The 19,029-nt window shown below is 36.4% G+C and overlaps 3 protein-coding genes across 5 annotated transcripts in view; 2 read left to right on the plus strand and 1 right to left on the minus strand.

The window, feature by feature from the left end:
• The window catches only part of LOC109824212 (NEDD8-conjugating enzyme Ubc12-like), a 9,762-nt gene extending 8,170 nt beyond the window's left edge, over positions 1 to 1,592 (plus strand). For all 3 annotated transcript variants that reach the window (XM_020390748.1, XM_020390749.1, XM_020390747.1), the window contains exon 6: positions 1,184 to 1,592. In XM_020390748.1, coding sequence (XP_020246337.1) covers positions 1,184 to 1,321 — 138 coding nt within the window. In that variant the 3' untranslated portion in view covers positions 1,322 to 1,592. The remainder of the gene's footprint in view (positions 1 to 1,183) is intronic.
• LOC109824016 (protein FAM133-like) lies at positions 1,929 to 7,569 on the minus strand. The gene is made up of 5 exons (XM_020390519.1): positions 7,320 to 7,569; positions 4,737 to 4,838; positions 3,317 to 3,458; positions 3,181 to 3,227; positions 1,929 to 2,364 (listed from the first exon to the last, which is right to left on the minus strand). Exons 1-5 carry the CDS (start codon positions 7,404 to 7,406, stop codon positions 2,143 to 2,145), a joined length of 600 nt encoding a protein of 199 aa, XP_020246108.1. The 5' UTR covers positions 7,407 to 7,569; the 3' UTR covers positions 1,929 to 2,142.
• Positions 8,418 to 18,191, plus strand: LOC109824012 (LETM1 and EF-hand domain-containing protein 1, mitochondrial-like). Its single transcript, XM_020390511.1, has 15 exons — positions 8,418 to 8,654; positions 9,750 to 10,380; positions 10,488 to 10,800; positions 11,148 to 11,294; positions 11,377 to 11,465; positions 11,545 to 11,637; positions 13,556 to 13,682; positions 13,990 to 14,054; positions 14,129 to 14,300; positions 15,667 to 15,861; positions 15,978 to 16,025; positions 16,185 to 16,322; positions 17,252 to 17,334; positions 17,637 to 17,752; positions 17,841 to 18,191. The coding sequence occupies exons 2-15, from the start codon at positions 9,812 to 9,814 to the stop codon at positions 17,918 to 17,920; spliced, it is 2,235 nt and encodes a 744-aa protein (XP_020246100.1). The 5' UTR covers positions 8,418 to 8,654; positions 9,750 to 9,811; the 3' UTR covers positions 17,921 to 18,191.

Consider the following 19,029-nt stretch of genomic DNA (forward strand, 5'->3'; position numbering starts at 1 on the left):
TAATTCTCGATGTTCTTTCAGAGCACATTGTCTAACCCAAGGACTGATCCATATCGCTTATATCTTCACACCTAAGATTTAGCAACATAGATGATGATAACATGGTTTATGTAATTTTGATCTTGTGGCCTTGTAAAAAAGGAAGTTCTTGAATGTGGTTAACTGCAGGGTCACCAACTTTAGATGGACCAAAAGCTCATTTTTAGTATTGACCAGCTTAGATGTTTAGATTCTTGTCTATCGTGTTACCATGTTTTTTCTGTTTTCCTTGTAATGTTCCAACTTTCCAAGTTTTTGTGTTTGTGTTCCACCGTAACTAGGGGCCCTGTTCGTCTTAAGGGTCAGTAAACCTGAGAATGTTTTATCTGTTCTCCCGTACCTGTTCGTCTTAAGGGATGCTGATAGTTTTATTATATAGGATGAAGCACTAAGGGTCCAAGGACATTTATAACTGCTGGATCCAAATTTTGCTTCTCTTGACCACTTCAAGGTGGTTCTTCAATTGATGAGACTTTTCTAAGTCACGTCACTCAGCAACCTTGATTTAGTAATAAAGGGATCCTGATTGCACCGTCAACTGTATAATAGAAGAATACTCCAATACTTCCAGCATTTGCAGCAAGTCTTCCCGTGCATACTGTTTTGCGAATCATATTAAAAACTTCTTGGCAACAACACCTGTTTCCTTTTCTTTATCGGTATACATCATATATATTTTGCTTGTGAGGACTTGCAAATATTTTTTTACAAATGATGGCTAGAGCAATCTGGTTCAATTGAGTTTCGCCATTAATGTTGGGTTAAAACTTATTCGAGGCCTTGGAAAAAGGGCTTAATTGCAGATTGGCCCCTGTAGTATTGTTGTTTTGCATTTACTACTACTGTTTTATTGTTGTGGATTGACCCTGTGGGCAAATTTTTCTTTTTTACTCGTTTATCTTCAAAGAAAGAAATTTTGTTTTGACAAATAGACCCCCTGAGGGTAAAAGAGCCAACAAAATTCAGCCAGATCTACAAGAATAAAACTAGAGGTATAGTAAATTCAAAACAACAACACTACAGGGGAACTATCCGCAAAATTAACCGGAAAAATAATAGGGTTTTTATTCCTTCACACTGAGAAATATTTCCTCGATTAAAGTCATTTTTCATCCTCAGTAACATGCTCCATTTTTATGTGCAGCAACCCAACGATGAGGACCCGCTAAATCACGAGGCAGCTGCTGTTCTACATGACAACCCGAGATTGTTCGAGACCAATGTGAGGAGGGCAATGGCTGGCGGATATGTCGGTAATACTTACTTCACGAGATGCATATAAATGAAACACCTTCAGAATACCTCTCAACATTCGCAAGCATTGTATGTAAACCTTTAAGAACTGAGCTGGCCCAAAGTGCTGTAAAATCTAAGGTGACTGATTGCGGGTACTCTGGAAACTCTTCGTGCGTGTAATTTGAACTTTGAGCTGTAGCGTGTGAACTTGAAAATTTGCTGACTTTTTGGATATTTTTTTATTGACTTTCTTGGTGAAATCTGAGATATATGTACCGCAACTATGGTAATATAGTGGATTATGCTCTTCCTTATTATACAGACGTTTGGTTGATTTGAAAAATTTGGTATTTGGTTTTGATTAACAAACATCCAGTGAAGAAAGTGTACTTTCTTTTTCTTACATTTTCAAAAAGAATCTCCTATGGATCTGAAGTCGATAATTAAAATGGATTCATCTTTTGGCCTAAACAAAATCACAAAGATAAAACATTAAAAAAGCACCTACTCGGTCTAAAAACTACTAAAAAAACAAACACCAAATTTTAAAATGGTTCAAAATCTATCATATCTTGTCGGATTCAGAACTGAAGTTCTAGAACAAATATTGTACAGGAAAAATGATCACAATCAAATACTGGAAGACGTGCAAATTATCAGCAAATGCAATCCTAATTCTTTACTCCAAGCGCCAAATTTCTGTTTCCGCTCATGGAGTAGCCTCGTAAATGATACAAGCGGTTACAAGATTCACTCTTCACTCATTCTTCTAAAACCTCGATGATAGTATGCCTTTTTATTAAATCAAATAGAAAATTCAAAAGGCAGAATACATAACATTTTCATGTCTAATAGTGGAAAGCCGCTTCAGCTCTTTACAGTGCCAAAGAATCTGGAGAGTGGCAATGGACCATCCTCCTCATTCTCACTGCTGACATGCTTATTTCTTGACCTATGCTTTCTTTCCTTCTTCGATTTCTTAGATCTTGACTTTGACCTTGACCTTTTCGAATCCCTCTCCTCATCGCTGCTGCTTGAAGATTCAGAGGGTGAACTTGAGGAAGTTGATTCATATGATCTCCGCCTGTGCTGCAAAGCATAAATTAGAACACATAGGTGAGTGTTTGTATTACATAATCCGTTGGATGAGGATCACTCAAAAAAATGCTACAAAAATAGGATACATACTAGCAAACAAGGCAAAGAAGTTGATGGCATGAAAATACCATGTGAAAGACATGCCATACTCATGTTAATAACTAAGAAGTTGCAGCAAAAATAGTGTTCCTTTGATGGAGCAAAATGAATATTCCCTTTTTATTTTGGAGGTTTTGGACTATCTTAGACTATTGACTGCTATACTAATTGAAACAGTCATGACCATCAAATCACAGCAAAAAAATTGTTAAAATCATTTCATGCTCCGGAATATAGCACTTAGAAAGCAATATTTCCCCTTCATATTTATTCTGGTGTCACCGTGAATTGCACTGCCATGCTTATCTCCTTCTCTAATCAGGTATACCGCATATCAACAAAACTTCAGGATGTTGTCTTATGAACTTTGATTGACTGAGATGATCCTTACAAATAGAATGCTTTACTTTTCCCTATATAGATTTAAGTTCTCTACCAACTTCTAAATTTCAAATTACATCCTGAAATTAGATTCTTCATCAGTGCATGAGTGGGAACCTTTAACATCTCCATTCTTCATGTTCCGCTTGCACCGTTTGCACATAAACACTGTAAATAACTACACAACCTACACACATAAAATGTATGAAAAACAGTTCAAGTGACAGATTAAAAGCTTTGTCTGATATTAATAGGAGTAAGCGTAACAAGCATTTGCTTCAATGGAAAAGTGCACATAGAGAAGGATAAATTTGAAAATTAAGAAACCTTTCTCTTTCTACTACTCCTTTTCTTCGAATCTTTATCCTTCTTCTCTGCATTAGAATGCCTCCAAGTCAGTAAATCGATAACAGAAGTCAATTAAGTTACTTGGATGCATATAAATTCTAAACTTCTATGTTACCTTTATTATTATGTGACTTGCTGCTGGAGTGGTTTCTCCCAAGGGAAAGCTTCCGTGCTCTTTCAGCGTCAAGCTGCGCCCTGTATTCTCTCATCATCCTATCCTTGTCTGCCTCCAACTCACCTTTTTTGAGCTCATCTTCCTAAACAAGGAAATAAAATAGAGGATTCTACAAGTATCAGTAGACCAAAACTACAGTTGTCAAATTGCACAAAATGGTACAAAGTAAAACCACCTGTGGATGCTCAGAAAGATTGAATTTGAAATATACAAATTTTTTTAAATGCAAACAAAGAGATTACAATTTTATTGACTAGGACTAAAGCAATCATATGTTTGAGATTTTGATACCAGCATTTATGTTCCAATAGCGAAAAAATTATGGTTCTCACCATTACAAAAGCATCATAGCCATCTTAATTGACACTCTATTAAGATTGTTTTTAGCCAACTTCACGAACTGTATCCCACTATTCATGGTCAACTATGCAGAACGAACAATTATATTATCAAGCCATGTCAATACATACAAGACACACGTACTTATATAGTCTCCTAGTCTAACATGTCTGCAATTTCATTACACGCTTGCAAATTTTCTCAGATGCAACTCTTTAGTTGACCCTGGTTGGCACTCACTAAATTTGTACTGCAGATATTGGGTATTGATTTTGTCCTTTAATTTTTATGTTCATTTGTAAGCTTTAAACTGCAATAAAATGGTGATTTTACCAACATTTACACATAATAGAAGAGTTGCATTAAAGGACTTAAACAGCAGGACTTTGTCATCATATATTCATTTATATGTATGAGATGTTAATGTTATCACTGTAAGAATTTTTATTTTAGACAAGTTACAAAGGCCTAAACTTCCTGGTTATATGATGAAGATTAAGATAAATGTGTATAGTTTTCCTAATGTTCTATGACTTGTATCAATTGGTCAGGTTTTCAGACTTTGACAATGTACATCGATGTCTAATGTCATATAGAATCCTACTCCTGAAGGATCCTCTTAGAAAAGGTAAATGTTACAATAATTTCAAGATTTCATTTTCATTTTCTCATATCTAGCAGACCTGCACATGGTAGATACCACCTTTACAAGTGTATCTGCAAAAATGTAATTGTGTAACTCTGTGACCCCTCTTAGAAAAAAATACTAACATTGTACTTCACTTAGCCATCATTCAATCTTCCTAATGAAAGAATTGTGCCAAAATCCACAGCATATGAATACAGAAACAAATAAACCTCACAATTCCAAAAAAAGCCCAAATGTTAAATGGAAACATAGAAGCATATTGACCCAAGATGTTACATTAAATTATGTATGAATGGCACAGTAACACATATTATCTAAACAAATAAAACTCTCAAAATGAAGAACATGGCATGTCAAATGCCAAAGTATTACCTTCTGTTTCTTTTTGAATTCTTCCCACGTTATAGTGTGAGATGTATTAAGGCTGGCCAAACGAGCAGCATGCCACTCTGGTGAATGAAATGAACCATCCGTCTGCGTCGGCCCTCGTTAGAAAAATTCAAGGAAACAAAAATAGTGGCAAACAGAACATTATCGGATCAAATATAAAAAACTGAAAGAAACCTGAAAGGGGAAAAAGAATAAAAATGAAAAGATAAGCGGCCAACAGAGGACATCTTTGGATGCAATTAACTGTCTACATATAAAATTCAGAGAAGCACAAGACCAAATTACATTGGCTCAGTGCTCTAACTATATGACTTCAATTAAGAAAAGTTCTTTTAGCAAAAATGAAAGTGCAACTTAAATCTACGTATAACAAATTCTAGGCAAGTAACCTAGTGACTAAGGAGGTTTAGTCACAGATTCACAAATGTGACATAAGAAAATATTTTTTCTTCAAATACAGCTTATTTGATGGGAAAAAAACAAACCGACTCCAGTTCCTAAGTTTTGCTTTCATCATTTACCCACAGACACCAGAACTAATGTGGTACTGAAGATATGTTAGCTAAGAATTTATGACTCTAATCCCTAGATGAAGATATAAAAGTTTGTGATCAACAACATAATTTTTCAGGAAAATATTGTGTTCTAAGCATTATCTTCAACCTTGCACTCAATATTTTAGAATGCACGTTTCGCATAATACCTTTACTTCATACTTCAAAGTTTCAATACCACTACTTAAAAAGTGGCCTGTGCGCCCGCCTAGGTGGCCGCTTAGACCTAAGTGGTACTGAGGCCGACCACCTAATTCTTAGGAGCACCAAGGGAAGCATGGATTGCTTACGCAGACTACACCCAGTTAGAAAGGGGCATATTGCTCACTTAAACATAGTAATGGTTGAAGGGAATGGGCTAGGTTACAACTGACCAGATAAAAGCTCGATGTCCAAGTCTAAGATAAAACAGTGAGGACATTGATTGAATCTTCAAAAATAGTTCTTTCCTCTCTCTCTCTATCAAAAATGCCTATACACCACCTAGGCATCTGCATAGATGCCTGGGCTCTAAGCACTAGGTCTGGCGCCTAGAAGCGCCTAACACTTTATAAAACATTGGTTAATACATCAGCTTTTTGCATAGTGCTGTGTGATGCGTTGTGTAAATCAGTACACAACCTAGAATAGACGAAACATTTATTTCAATGTGATTCCTGGACTAACCTATACTTTTGAAGTTTATAATTCCAGTTTTAAAGAAAATGTATGGCTGGTGCACATGGTTATTTATTGAAACAAAACCATTTTAAGTGCAAAGGCCATCACTCTACTTAAATAGAACTACACAGTAGCATAATGGAATACTAGCTATTTATTTGCAACCAAACTAGAGAAACTGTAGTTTTTTTGCACCCACTATGTTAGAAAATGTACTCACAAGGGATCATATCAATAGAAATAGATTAATCTAACATAACTGATGAATATTTTCAGAAATGTAAACACAAAAACACATTCCTATTGTATGGTTTTATATTTGCATTCAACAAAATTGAAATCTGACCCTCGTCTAACAAAAAAGAAAGATGCAAATATATTTATCAGACCATTACAACACATTTACTCAAAACAGTATGCATATGGATAAACCCAAAAGGGGACCAGGCTAGATCTTCGTCAAACACAGCCAGTAAAGATTAAAGAATGGTACTTCCATTATTTAATGTAACAGCAACAGTGACATTTTTTTGTATTTTAGCGTTAAAGTTCTGTTTCATCCGCCGATTACTACAAGAATGAGCACGACATTACAAGATTATGATAAGCAGTGCTCTTGGATTCCAACACTCACTTCTACCAATACCCATACACTTGCATGCTGAAAAGTATGGCAAATATAGTGTCAATTCCAGGCTTTCAGTTGATTCCTTCAGAAAAAGGTCGAAACGGGTCAAAAACGTAGAGGCTTTATCAACAAATAATCTCAGAATCTTTATCAAGCTAATGGAGCGATTCTAGATACACATCAAAATATGCTAAAAAGATTCAAACCGATAAACCTCACCAACTAACCAAGGCCTTTCAAGATTCAAAACCCTAAAAACTATCAAGCACAAAAGGGAACATGCCTGATCTTTATTAAACACAATTCTACCAGTAAAGTCTAGAGAAGGGAAGCCTTATATAATTCAAAAAGCAACATATATTTTTTTCTCAATTTCGATCGGGCCATTGATTACTCCAATTATGAGCACACGATGATTATACGAAGTTATAATATCTAGTGCTCATGGGCAACTCCGTCCCTCACTTCCCCCAACACCCATGCACTTCTACACTAAAAAAAAAATGCCAAAATTGGTATTAATTCGAGAAAACGTCCGCATAGTTCAGTTGATTCTTTGAGGAAAACCTACAAGGGCACTACCGCAACTATCTTAGCAGGCATAAAAAATATCTCAAAATATCCTAAAAAGATTCAAGAACATAACTTTAGCAACTAAACAAGCTCGTTTCGTATTCAAAACCCTAGAAAATCCAATGGATGGTAGTATGAAAGGGGACGAACCATTCCGTCTTCGATCTCCTCGGGCCCACCGGAGGTCGAACCCAGCTTCGCCCTCTGCATAGATTTGTACGCTTGGTTCTTCCCCATGCTTGAGGACTCGGAGATTCAACAGGAGATGAGCTCGATCGTCGGGCGAAGGGGATTTTTAGGAGATCAGGGCTGATTTTTTTTTATGAGATGACGAGAGAGGGAGAAAGTGGGTGAGCTTTTGGGTTCCGTTTTGGGTCTCGAGATGGGAGAGGGATGGAGCTTTGCTGTAGTCCTGGATATATAATTTATACGGATCAAGGGGGGGTTTTTTCTGCAAAATGCAAACAAACTAGTGATGGGGTTTTGAAATGATGCTCGGTTCTTCACCCTCCTCCTCCAATCACCGGAATTGTTGTTAGGCCCCCCCTAACTATTTAAGTTGTCTGAAATTAATCCCCCTTCAATCAAGAGCAACATTAACAAGATTAAAAAAAATAATAATGGGGTCTCTAGCCATTTCAATGAGTGAAATGACTAATTTCATTACTAATTTAGACCAATGCCCGAAAAGAGGACACATAGCAATTAAATACCTTACATTTTCACTCACTTTGTACTTATATACCCTCTCGCTTATTTAAAATTTTCACATTAAATACTGTCTATTATACAAACGTGAAATTTTTTACTTAACTTTTCGAATATGACACTCATGTGCTGATTGATTCTAAGTGCCATGTGAGAAAATTCCAGTAAATTTTTTTACATTTGCACAATAGAGCGTAGTAAGTGTTGACTTTAAACAGCTTAGGGCCTATAAAAAACTGCAAAAGACAAATGAATGTATATAAGTGCCAAGTGGATGAAAACTATAAGGCATTTAAGTGCTATTTATCCAAAAAACAATAATAAGTGAGGGTGTCAAAGAATTATATTTTCTGCTCTGTTTGTCAATTCCCCCCTTTGTTTTCCTTTTATCTAAAAATAGAATTGGGCCTAAACTTTGGAGAATTTAAGCGCAGAGCATGTCTTCAGAAGGCCCAGTAACTAAAGCAGCTGCCCAAATAACTCGACCTAATTACAAAACTACCCTCAGGCTTCCTCTTCGAAGAGAAAGCGAATGAGGGCATTTTCTCCCTGCTCTTTGCATATTCTCCTCTATAAATACCCGCACTGAAACATAAATTTCCCTCTTTCTCCTCAATTTCTCACCCAAATTACGTCTCTCTCTCTCTCTCTCTCTCTCTCTCAAAACCCTAAACCTCCATTCTCTTCTGTTTCTCGATCCCAAATTAATCGAATATTGAAACTTTTTGTACGAATTCAAGGCTCGATTCCGGCGAGTCGCCGCCTCGAGCTCTCCCGGTAATCTCTCATTTCAAGTTTTCCCCTTTTTTCCGAGTTTTGAGTTTGATTCGATGATAAGAATACTAAGTTTAATTGATTAGAGACCTAATTTGATCTGTAGGATATTTTGGTAATACGAGGATTAGTTAGGATTAGATTGATATTTGGGGAAAAGTTTTTACTTATGCGTTTGGGGTTTCTATGATATGATTAGTTGCATTCGGATGAGTGTTAAGTTTTTGCTGGAACGCCTAAAATTTAATGATCATCAGCTGGATTTTTTTTGTTATTAGAAGAAATTGTTAAAAACTTATTACAAGTCTTGATAAAGGCATAGTGCTCTGATCAGATTTAGTAGAAAATTCTAGGAGAAATAAGGGAAGGAATATGTTAGAAAATATTGATTGGAGCTTTGTTTTATATTTTAGTCCATTAAATATTTGCGAGTGTGCTGATTTATTGTTGAGAAAAATGGGTTTATTTGTGTATCATGTTTGGAAATGCTTATTAGTAGATACAAAAGAAGTAGCCTGCATGGTGCTTGAATAACTGAAAAGCTATTACAAAACCGAAGTTGATTTACTTAAACAATAGAATTTTTATCATTAATTTAACATCTATTGTTGATATAGCATCTCTGATGAGATTTGACTGAAAATTGATGGAAAAAGTAAGTAAAGGAACATGTTAGAAATTGTTAAAACGTTACGTAATTACGAGTCTGGATAAAGGCATAATACTATGACGAGATTTAGCTGAATATTCACAGGGGGAAAGGTAAAGAAATATGTTAGAAGAGGTTGATAGGTACTTTGTTCTAGAAATTGATCCATTAAATACTTACAAGTTGTGAACTTTTGGTTTTCTACTGGTTATCATGCTCTTATTTGTTTATTGTTGAGAAAAATGGGTTTCGTTGTGTGCATCATGTGTACTCACTAGATTAAAAAAAAAATCATCCTATATGGTGCTTGAACAACTGAAAACTCTATCATGAAAAGAAAGTTGGTTACTTAGAGAATTGAATTTTATCATTAGTATAGCACATATTGTTCATATATCATCTCTGTCTGTCTTTCTATAATCATTCGCTGAAAGAATTGGCTGATTCAGGGGCTTTTCCCGGAAAGACATGAGCTTAGTGTTCTCGTCCACTGAAGGGAAAGAAAGCAAAAATGGCGTCAAGAGCGATTGTCAGAGGAAGAAAGTACATCTTAGGTCACCTGAATGTTACTGTTCGTCCATGTTCTGGTTTTTCTAGTTTTGCACAGGGAAAATTTTCTCAAGACTCAGATAGAAAGGCTCAAGATTCTAATTATTCAGAGTGTAAGGAGCAGGAATCAAATATAATACAGAGAGAATATTTATACTTCTTACCCAGAGGATTTCCCAATTATCCAGCCTCTATTTTGGGTAGCCGGTATGGGAGATCAGAGATTTCTCTTCCCCTAGGAGTCAGATGGTTGTCACAGCAGCCAAGTCGGACTGCGTCCACGGCTACAGCTGGTCAACCTGAAGTAGCTCGCCAGGATGAGGATAAAGAAGATCAGAATCCAAAACAAACAAAGGAGGCATCGCCAGAGGAATGTGATCAGGCTGTTGAAGGCCTAAGTAGTGCAAAGGCTAAAGCGAAAGCCAAAAAGCTGCAAGAATCACAGAAAGCTTCTCAATCTATCGTACAAAAATTCTGGGCGAAGCTTTTGGGGATTGGACCCGCATTGAGAGCAGTTGCTTCCATGAGTAGGTATGGGTTATTATTATTAATAATATTATTATTTGCCTTTTAAACTTTCAGTGCTTCAGTGTTTATGATCACCTTGAGTTTGGTAACTGAGTTCGCTTTTCTTGCAGGGCGGATTGGGCTGTAAAGCTGCGCCACTGGAAGGATGAATTTATTTCTACTTTGCAGCATTATTGGCTTGGTCTGAAGTTACTGTGGAAAGATATCAGGATTTCTTCGAGATTACTGCTCAAACTTGCTGGTGGGAAGAGCCTTTCTAGAAGGGAGCGGCAGCAGCTAACTCGCACCACAGCTGATATATTCAGGCTCGTTCCGGTTGCTGTTTTTATCATAGTTCCATTCATGGAATTCTTACTTCCAGTGTTCCTTAAATTGTTCCCGAACATGCTTCCATCAACTTTTCAGGACAAGATGAAAGAACAGGTACTCAGTGTAATACTAGCAATTATTTTCTGGAAAATTATCTAGTTGATGTACTTTATTCTACATGAACATGAAAATCTTTCAGTATGAAGGTATATTCTGTAAGTTTTCATGGGAAACAGTTGTTTCTAGGGACTATGTCAAAACAAAAGCTAGAGTTTCTTAGTTCATATAACTCATGGCAATTGTGCCTGATTGTTTCACATAAGTATGTAGCTTGGTACCTAGAACTGTCTTGTCGGTCCATCTTCCCTTTGCATTTTCTCTTCGCGTTGCTGTATAGAAGGTCTATACTTTCCTGCAGGGTGCTGAAGCTGACTATACTGCTTTTGACTTTCATCCTGTAGGAAGCTCTGAAAAGGAGACTAAATGCACGAATAGAGTACGCTAAGTTTTTGCAGGACACTGCTAAGGAAATGGCAAAAGAGGTACAGGTCTCACGTACTGGAGAAATTAAACAGACGGCAGAAGATCTAGATGAATTCTTGAACAAGGTACTATTCCCCTAAGGCCTTTTGGTCATACGTAAACATTTGTTGTATCTTCTGTTTCTATGACAATCGGGTGCTTATTTAGGTCAGAACTGGCGCTGATATTTCAAATGATGAAATCCTAAGCTTTGCAAAGCTGTTCAATGATGAGTTGACTCTGGACAATATTAGCAGGTAGCTATATGCTTTTTACTGGTTAATTTGTGAATTTACTTATTTAATACCACATGACACATGTCAAATCCTTATGCAGGCCAAGATTAATTAATATGTGCAAGTATATGGGAATTCCACCATATGGCACAGATAAATATTTACGCTATATGCTTCGGAAAAAGTTACAACAGTAAGTTCTACGTGATACTTTTTTTAACAATTCTTTTCCTTGAAATTATTAAACTTTAAATAATTCCTTTTGAATAGCTTACTTAGACATGTTAAGATCACTTGAAGCTTCTTGAGCATCATTGCCAAACACTTTACTTTTCCCTTCTTGTTCACATTGTCGTCCATACAAGTCACGTCCATACTCTTCACCAACCCTTCAAAAAGCAACAACAGTCCCAGCACATGCAAACCCCATACCACTGCCCTGTCTCACAACAGCTCCCCTGCCAACCCACCCAAATAGACAGACAACTTTTTGTTTTTTCGCTCAAAACTCTTTCCTCTTTAACCTTCAGTTAGTTACACATCATCTCTTTTGCACATCAGAAAATGTGCGGACTACATGCCTTAATTTTCAGTAGACTAACCTTACTCGTGTTTTGAGAGTTTTTGGCATTACATATAGATATATGCGTAACAGAGTCGAATCAAATCATTATGGAAGATCAGCATGTGGTTAGTTAGCTCCTTTGTTTATGGATATAGCAAGTAAATAATATAAAATTTAACTATTATATAAACATCTTCACGATCAAATTTGTAATTCAGTTTTAACATGAGTTTGAAGTTTGTTGTGATCCTATAAATCAGTGGCTCTGCAACTATTTGATGTTAATGCATCTGCATGGGGGTGAAAACAAGATATATATTGTCCTTGGAAAGACTGGTCAAAATCAACTTGCCGATACTTATCTCCTAGTAGCAATTTTGAATACAATATTAAAATGTGGGCAGTATTTGGATGCATTATGAATGGAGACAACGAAGAATTGTTGGATTTGTAGTCTCCATTGCCATCTAGACCCTTTACAACAAAACCCTTGTTCACAGCAATCGCAAAAGCCAATTTTTTGTCTCAGACTCGAGGGATCATATGGATGTATTGATAACTTGTTATTTCTGACTCATTTCCTCTTTATCGCAAAGTTGTATTAACAATGGATTTTTGGAGATCTATAGGTAAGGAAACCTAGAAGTTCTTGAATTGGACATTTTGGGTTTTAATGGGGAGGTATAACCATGAAGGTGCAGTTGGGCTTATTACTTGGCATGGCTAGCTTGCGGGCTGGTAGGATTGGTTAGGCACTATTGACTTCTGACTTACAACTCCATGGCTTGGTTAGGCACTGTTGACTTCTGAATTACAACTCCATGTTGCGGTAGATATGGCAAGAAAGGCAACGGATGTTGTCTGCTTTGGATCGCGTAACCTCATTGTATTTGGAATTGAGATATGAAGTGGAGTTCCTTTCCCCCCCAAATGCCCCAGGCTCTTCCAAAATTGTGAACTGCAAAGGGCAAGAGAGGGTTACTAAAATTCAATTTGCTCATTATTTCTTGTGTATTTTCCCCTAAAACCACAGTTCATTAACTCCTTTTGATTCATTTAGCATGTGGATCATGCATATTTTAATAAGTTTAGAATGGTGTGCCATGGTTCTTGAAGGGCATTTTTTGTTCCCACATTGGTGGATAGCTAATTTAGTGAACCTAGATATTATTAAGACATATTATTGGTTTTAAAAGCTTGTATTTCGAATTTCGAATAGATCATTTTTGTTGAAAATTTGTTGGAGTAATTGCTGCAAGGATCTGAGTCACATTCCTAAAAACTATGGGTTCTAGTGATTAAGGATTAAGGAATAGAGAAGGTTATGGTGTAATCTGTTTATTTCCCAGGTCATAAATATTGTTCTGCCATTGTACAACAAATACTTACTTCATTGTCAATTTGTGTCATCATTTTCTGTACTAAAGAATACCCTTTGGTTCAATTGTTTCAATTGTCGTGATGGACACAGTACAGTTCATTATTGCATATCAGATCTTGGCTTAATACTTCTGTGAGGATTAAACTATCTGTTTGATTTATATAGGATAAAGGAGGATGATAAGCTAATCCAAGCAGAGGGCGTAGAGTCTCTTTCAGAACAGGAACTTCGACAAGCATGTCGTGATAGAGGCCATCTGGGTTTGCTCTCAACCGAGGAGATGCGCCAGCAGGTATGTTTCAATTTGAAAGAATACAACAGCTATTCTTGCTTATGATAATTTTTTATTCCAGGCTTTTAGCTAATTCTAATGTTTCTTTACTGCAAAAACAAGCATGATGACTATATTGAACTGAAGAGTTTATGTCTCTTCCATAATTCTCTATCGAACTTCAGATGTGTGTGTGTTCGTGTGCACTTGTTGACTATTAGATTTTTTAACTTCTTCAATCACTTTTTTTCTAGTTCAATAATTTTATGCTTGTAATCTAAAGACATTTGCCAAGTTATAAATTGTGCATTCTAATTTACTTATGCAGCTGCGAGATTGGTTGGATTTATCACTCAATCGGTCTCTTCCATCTTCTCTGCTCATACTTTCTAGGTAATTTGGTGTTTTTTGAACTATAATAGTTTTTGTTGGTGCTCTTCCTGAATCCTCCTAATGCAAATTTTCAGAGCATTTACTGTGTCTGGAAAGTTGAAGCCCGAAGAGGCTGTTGTAGCTACACTGTCATCTCTACCAGATGAAGTTGTCGATACTGTTGGTACTGGATTGCCATCTGAAGATTCTGTTTCAGAGAGGAGAAGGAAGTTGGAGTTCCTTGAAATGCAAGAAGAACTTATCAAGGTACTTGCACATAATTCTCTCAAAGAATTTTGTTTGATATTAAAAATGTTTTATTTCTTGCACTGGCGAGGAGTATCAACAGGATAAGTGAGATTTATAAGGTCATCTTTGTAACTTATGTTAGCTTTTTGATTTCTCTGTCAGGACAAATTTGCAAAATTATTTTGTTACTGAAATTTCTTTTCTTGCTTTTATGCATAATTCATTTGTTTGATATTAGCATAACATGATGCGCTTGTAAAATTTAATTTCTGTTGATGCAAATGAAAACATGACTTGTGTATTCCAGGAACTTGCATGAATTTTCCTTGCACCCTATTTTTTAGCACATCCACACTAAGGTTCCTTCCTTGATTATCGTTACTTCCTTAAAGAGAACTATGGCTCTGGATTTTCTCTTGTATCAAAAAGGCACAATAGAGGGCTTCTTTCATATTATTAATGGTTTTGGATATACATCCTTGGCCTTTGGGATCATGAACTAATAACTTAAGCTTTATAGTTTATGTATCAGTTATCTCATATAGAATGAGATATGTGTTGCACCTATTACGGCAGTTGTTCTATTTCTTTCCCTTCATCTTGCTATTCCTGAATTACTAATTCTCAATCCTTACATGTCCTTGGCTTTCCATGGGTTAAGACACCTTTATTTCAAATTTATTGTTCAAGCATAGTCCTGAAGATGCCTATTCCTGAAGATGCCTATTCAGAAGACTTCATTGCCCAAATTTGGCTGTATTTACTTTTCTAAATGCAGAAGAACTACACCATAGCATCAAATTTTCTTTCGGCAATGGAGATATAAAAAAATTCTTATAGTTAATATCTCCAACTTTTTAGTATAATTCTGTGAAGCAAGCTGGTTGCGTTTGGGTGTGCTCTTAGAACAGTATGTTTTATGGCTTATTAGTTACTATGTATGCCTGGGTGCATCAACTTAGGTGCACATGTGGATGGCATTTAATGCATTTTCTTATTTATTCTTTAAATTATATTTATCTGAGAGATGTATGTCATACCTTATGACAGTCCTTGAAATTCTCACTCTTTAGACGAGCTTAACAAGGGATCAATAATTGTAGTTAAGCACACCTGGGTTGCTTGCCTTCCCAGTCTTTCACGTCTCTTGCCTATAGTTGGACAAGGAGATTAATATGGACTTTACGATTTGCATAGGTTTGAGCTCGGAATTGGAAATGTGATCAATCAGGATTTTGCTGAATTAATCGTGGTCTATAAGTTGTCCCCACTTTGGCTTGAATATTGATGATATTTCAGTTTTACTGATATGATCACTTCGTCCCTTGCTTTATGTGAATTGTGAAATTGAATTCATTGTCTTTATGCTTCATTCATCTTTTAGGAGGAAGAGAAAAAGCAAGAGAAAGAAGAGAAAGCTAAGATAAAGGAACCTGAGTTTAATGAGGATGTGGCTTTGAAAGAGATGACCAGTCCTACTGCTCGTGAATCAGAGGAGCTGGCACAAGCAAAAACATTAGAAAAACAAGAGCAGCTCTGTAGAATCAGCCGCGCTCTGGCTGTTCTAGCCTCAGCATCTGTAAGGCCTAAACCACGTTATTTCCTTCCATTTCTTCACGTTTTTCATTAGATTTAAAAAAATCTAAATGTACTGCTTTGAGAGTTTATATATTTCTATTTGTTTGCTCTTTGCAGTCAGTTAGTAGGGAGCGTCAAGAGTTCTTGAGCCTTGTAAACAAAGAGGTAACTTCTTATCTTTTGGTGGGCTTCCTTGCCACTATAATAATTATGTTTTATCTGTGATAAGGCCTTGATGACTGTTTGTACCAAGGGTTCTTTTCTTAATTATGCAAAGCAAGCATTTTTAGTTTGCTGAAGCAGTATCAACTTTACTGCATGCAGATAGAGTTGTATAATACTTTACTTGAGAAAGAGGGTACTGATGGAGAAGAAGAGGCTAAGAAGTTATATAGAGCAGCTAGGGATGAAGCTATTGAAGTAGCATCAGGGAATAAGGTCACATCTTCTCTTCAAGATCGGGTAAGGAACCTTCTACTTATAAACTTTACTTCTGTTGCGTTTTGTTTTTCTGCCATTTTTTTGTCGCATGCAGTTGAGGTTATTGGTTTTTTCCCCTTCCTGTTGAAGGGCTTTAGATAAGTACATTTTTAACATGGGTAACAAAAACAATATGGATAGCATCATAGTACTTTTGACTTCACTAACTAATTTAGTGGCTAAAAAGTTTCCTTTTATTGGATTGACTGTAGGTCAAACATTGCTGTCTGAAACCATATGTTCCGACACATTTTCCTAAGAAAATCATGAAAATTTTGCAGCAGTATGTTGCTTGGGTGTTCTAGTATCAATCTATGGACTCATATAAGCCTAGATTGCAAGTGACCTTGCTAGTAGTTTCATTTAATGTTGTGAGGCCTTTTATTTTGTTGATGGGTGTTACAAGAGGAAGAAATGACAATTCAATGATTAAGGAAGTTCAGGTAGCTATTGAATTCACCAACTGAGTCATATACTCTGCAACAACTCTGGCAGATTTTTGGGTATACACCAATTGCAGCAGGTTGGGTTGAAGAAGAGGCTCCTGTGTCCATCCAACTACTTGAGTTGAGTTTGACCCTATTGGAAGCTGAACCAACCTGACCTATTCAACTGCATCATCTGGCAACTACTAGTTCCGAATCTGCTTTCCAAGGAGAGCTTGTGGACTATTATCCCTGCAATTTTCTTAGAATTGCTGATTACAGGGGAACTTGCCCTACCCAAAAGTTAAAGAATGATACCATGAATTTGTTAGAATTTGTTGGGTTTTGAAGAAAATATTCACTTGCATGTCTCCTTTGTTAGGTTTTGAATAAAATATTCACTTGCATTTCTCCGCTCTTCATTTGCTCCATTATTCAACTACAGTTTCTCTCAACATCTTTGTGTTTATGCATCCTGTGTTTCAGATTGATAGCATGCTTCAAAGCCTTGAAAAGGAGATTGATGATGTTGATGCTAAAATTGGCGACCGTTACAATCTTCTCGACAGGTAACTATTGGCTGTTGTTTCTGATTGGCATAAAGATAAAATGTTTGTCGTATATCCTAATGATTGATTCCTTTATGAGAATGCTCAGGAGAGCAACATAATGTTGCACCTAAGCACTTCCCACTTTGTGCAGCAGTATCTTTGTAATTTTGTGAAATTAATGAGTGGCATTCCTCTCTAACTGAACCATACCCTGCACCTTTAAAGATGAACACACAAGTATAAAATTCTTGCATCTTGCAAGTTAATCTATCCTTCACAAGCTTTTTGCTTGCTAATCATATGTACGTTGCAATGCCTAGGGACCATGATGGCAAAGTGACAGCAGAGGAGGTTGCAGCTGCAGCGATGTATCTTAAAGATACTTTAGGCAAGGAGAGCGTCCAAGAGCTCATCAGTAACCTCTCCAGAGACAGAGGTCCGCGTAAAAAAAAAAATTCATTTCTTCTCATCTTTTGTATTTTGTACGCATGAATTTCTTATTTCACACTATGTTCCTTCAACAGATGGTAAGATACTTGTCGAAGACATAGTCAAGCTGGCTAGCCAAGACGAGGAGGCCAATAACAATGAAGCGAAAAAATAGTTAGGTCAACTATAAACAAAATCTACTACAGAATCCTCTTCTATTTTTTTGATTCAATAGTTGAGGCATTCCGGTAAAATACATACATTCAAATATTTTGTTGTAGACCATCAGGCGATTCTTTATGCAGCGGATGAGGGTTGCATGGATGAGGGTTGCATTTCTTGCTGCTGTATAATTTAGAGCTAGTATTATTTACTATGTACAAAAAGAAGTGACCTGATTCTATTACATATTTATAAAGCTACTACATCTGTGACAGATTAAGCTCTGTCATCTCTGTTAAGAGAGGTGACCGGTTGTTTTCATTTTCCTCCGTGGACTCCGTTGGCGTTGACAGCAGATACGGGTTAGAAGTAGGGGTGCATTCGGTCCGGATACGGCTCAGATATGATGCTTATCATATCCATATCCGTTTACCTATCTCGGATACGGATACGGATATATCATGGTAAGAAAAATTTATAACCATATCCGCTAAAATCGGATACGGTTACGGATATACATGCGGATATATAAGCGGATATGCATGCAGATACAAAACAGATATGAGAAAACTAGATAGTATTGAGAAAAACATAGTTCATGTGATACAAAAGAGTTTGTTAATATGTCCATTATAATTGAAAAGTTAAGATTAGACATCTTGATCATCAAAATTAACCACAAATTCATAATCTAAGAATCGAAACTATCGTAAGAGTATGTCTAATATGTATTCGGATATTTCGGATACGAATACAGATATTTCACTATAAAACCATATATGTAACCATATCCTATCGGTTATAGATTTGAGTAACCATATTCATGTCCTAACGGATACGGTTACGGATATTTTCTCGGATACGGATACGGTTTAGCACCCTGGTTAGAAGGCTTTACTCCTCCTTTGTACTTATGTACCTCTAGCAGCGCTTACACGCCCCGAAGTTTTTAAAGGTTACACTTATATACCGTCACTTATTTGGCAACACTTATGTGCCTGAAAGTAACTTGCACTTAAATACCCTAAACTTTTTAAAATTTGCACTTAATACCCATAGTTAAGCTTGAGGGTACTTAAGTACAAATTTTAAAAACTTTAGGGCATTAAGTCTTAAATTTTA

Source organism: Asparagus officinalis, chromosome 9 (assembly GCF_001876935.1).
Source record: "Asparagus officinalis chromosome 9, Aspof.V1, whole genome shotgun sequence".
NCBI lineage: Eukaryota > Viridiplantae > Streptophyta > Magnoliopsida > Asparagales > Asparagaceae > Asparagus > Asparagus officinalis.

What these genes read in the sequence shown, in the direction of transcription:
- LOC109824012 (XM_020390511.1), top strand. Translation starts at nt 9,812, where the DNA reads ATGGCGTCAAGAGCGATTGTCAGAGGAAGAAAGTACATCTTAGGTCAC. An exon ending in TGCAAGAAGAACTTATCAAG is followed by an intron (nt 14,301 to 15,666) that starts GTACTTGCACAT and finishes TTCATCTTTTAG; the next exon opens with GAGGAAGAGAAAAAGCAAGA. An exon ending in TGAGCCTTGTAAACAAAGAG is followed by an intron (nt 16,026 to 16,184) that starts GTAACTTCTTAT and finishes TACTGCATGCAG; the next exon opens with ATAGAGTTGTATAATACTTT.
- LOC109824016 (XM_020390519.1), bottom strand. Translation starts at nt 7,406, where the DNA reads ATGGGGAAGAACCAAGCGTACAAATCTATGCAGAGGGCGAAGCTGGGT. An exon ending in AATTCAAAAAGAAACAGAAG is followed by an intron (nt 3,459 to 4,736) that starts GTAATACTTTGG and finishes TTCCTTGTTTAG; the next exon opens with GAAGATGAGCTCAAAAAAGG. An exon ending in CAAGTCACATAATAATAAAG is followed by an intron (nt 3,228 to 3,316) that starts GTAACATAGAAG and finishes ATTCTAATGCAG; the next exon opens with AGAAGAAGGATAAAGATTCG.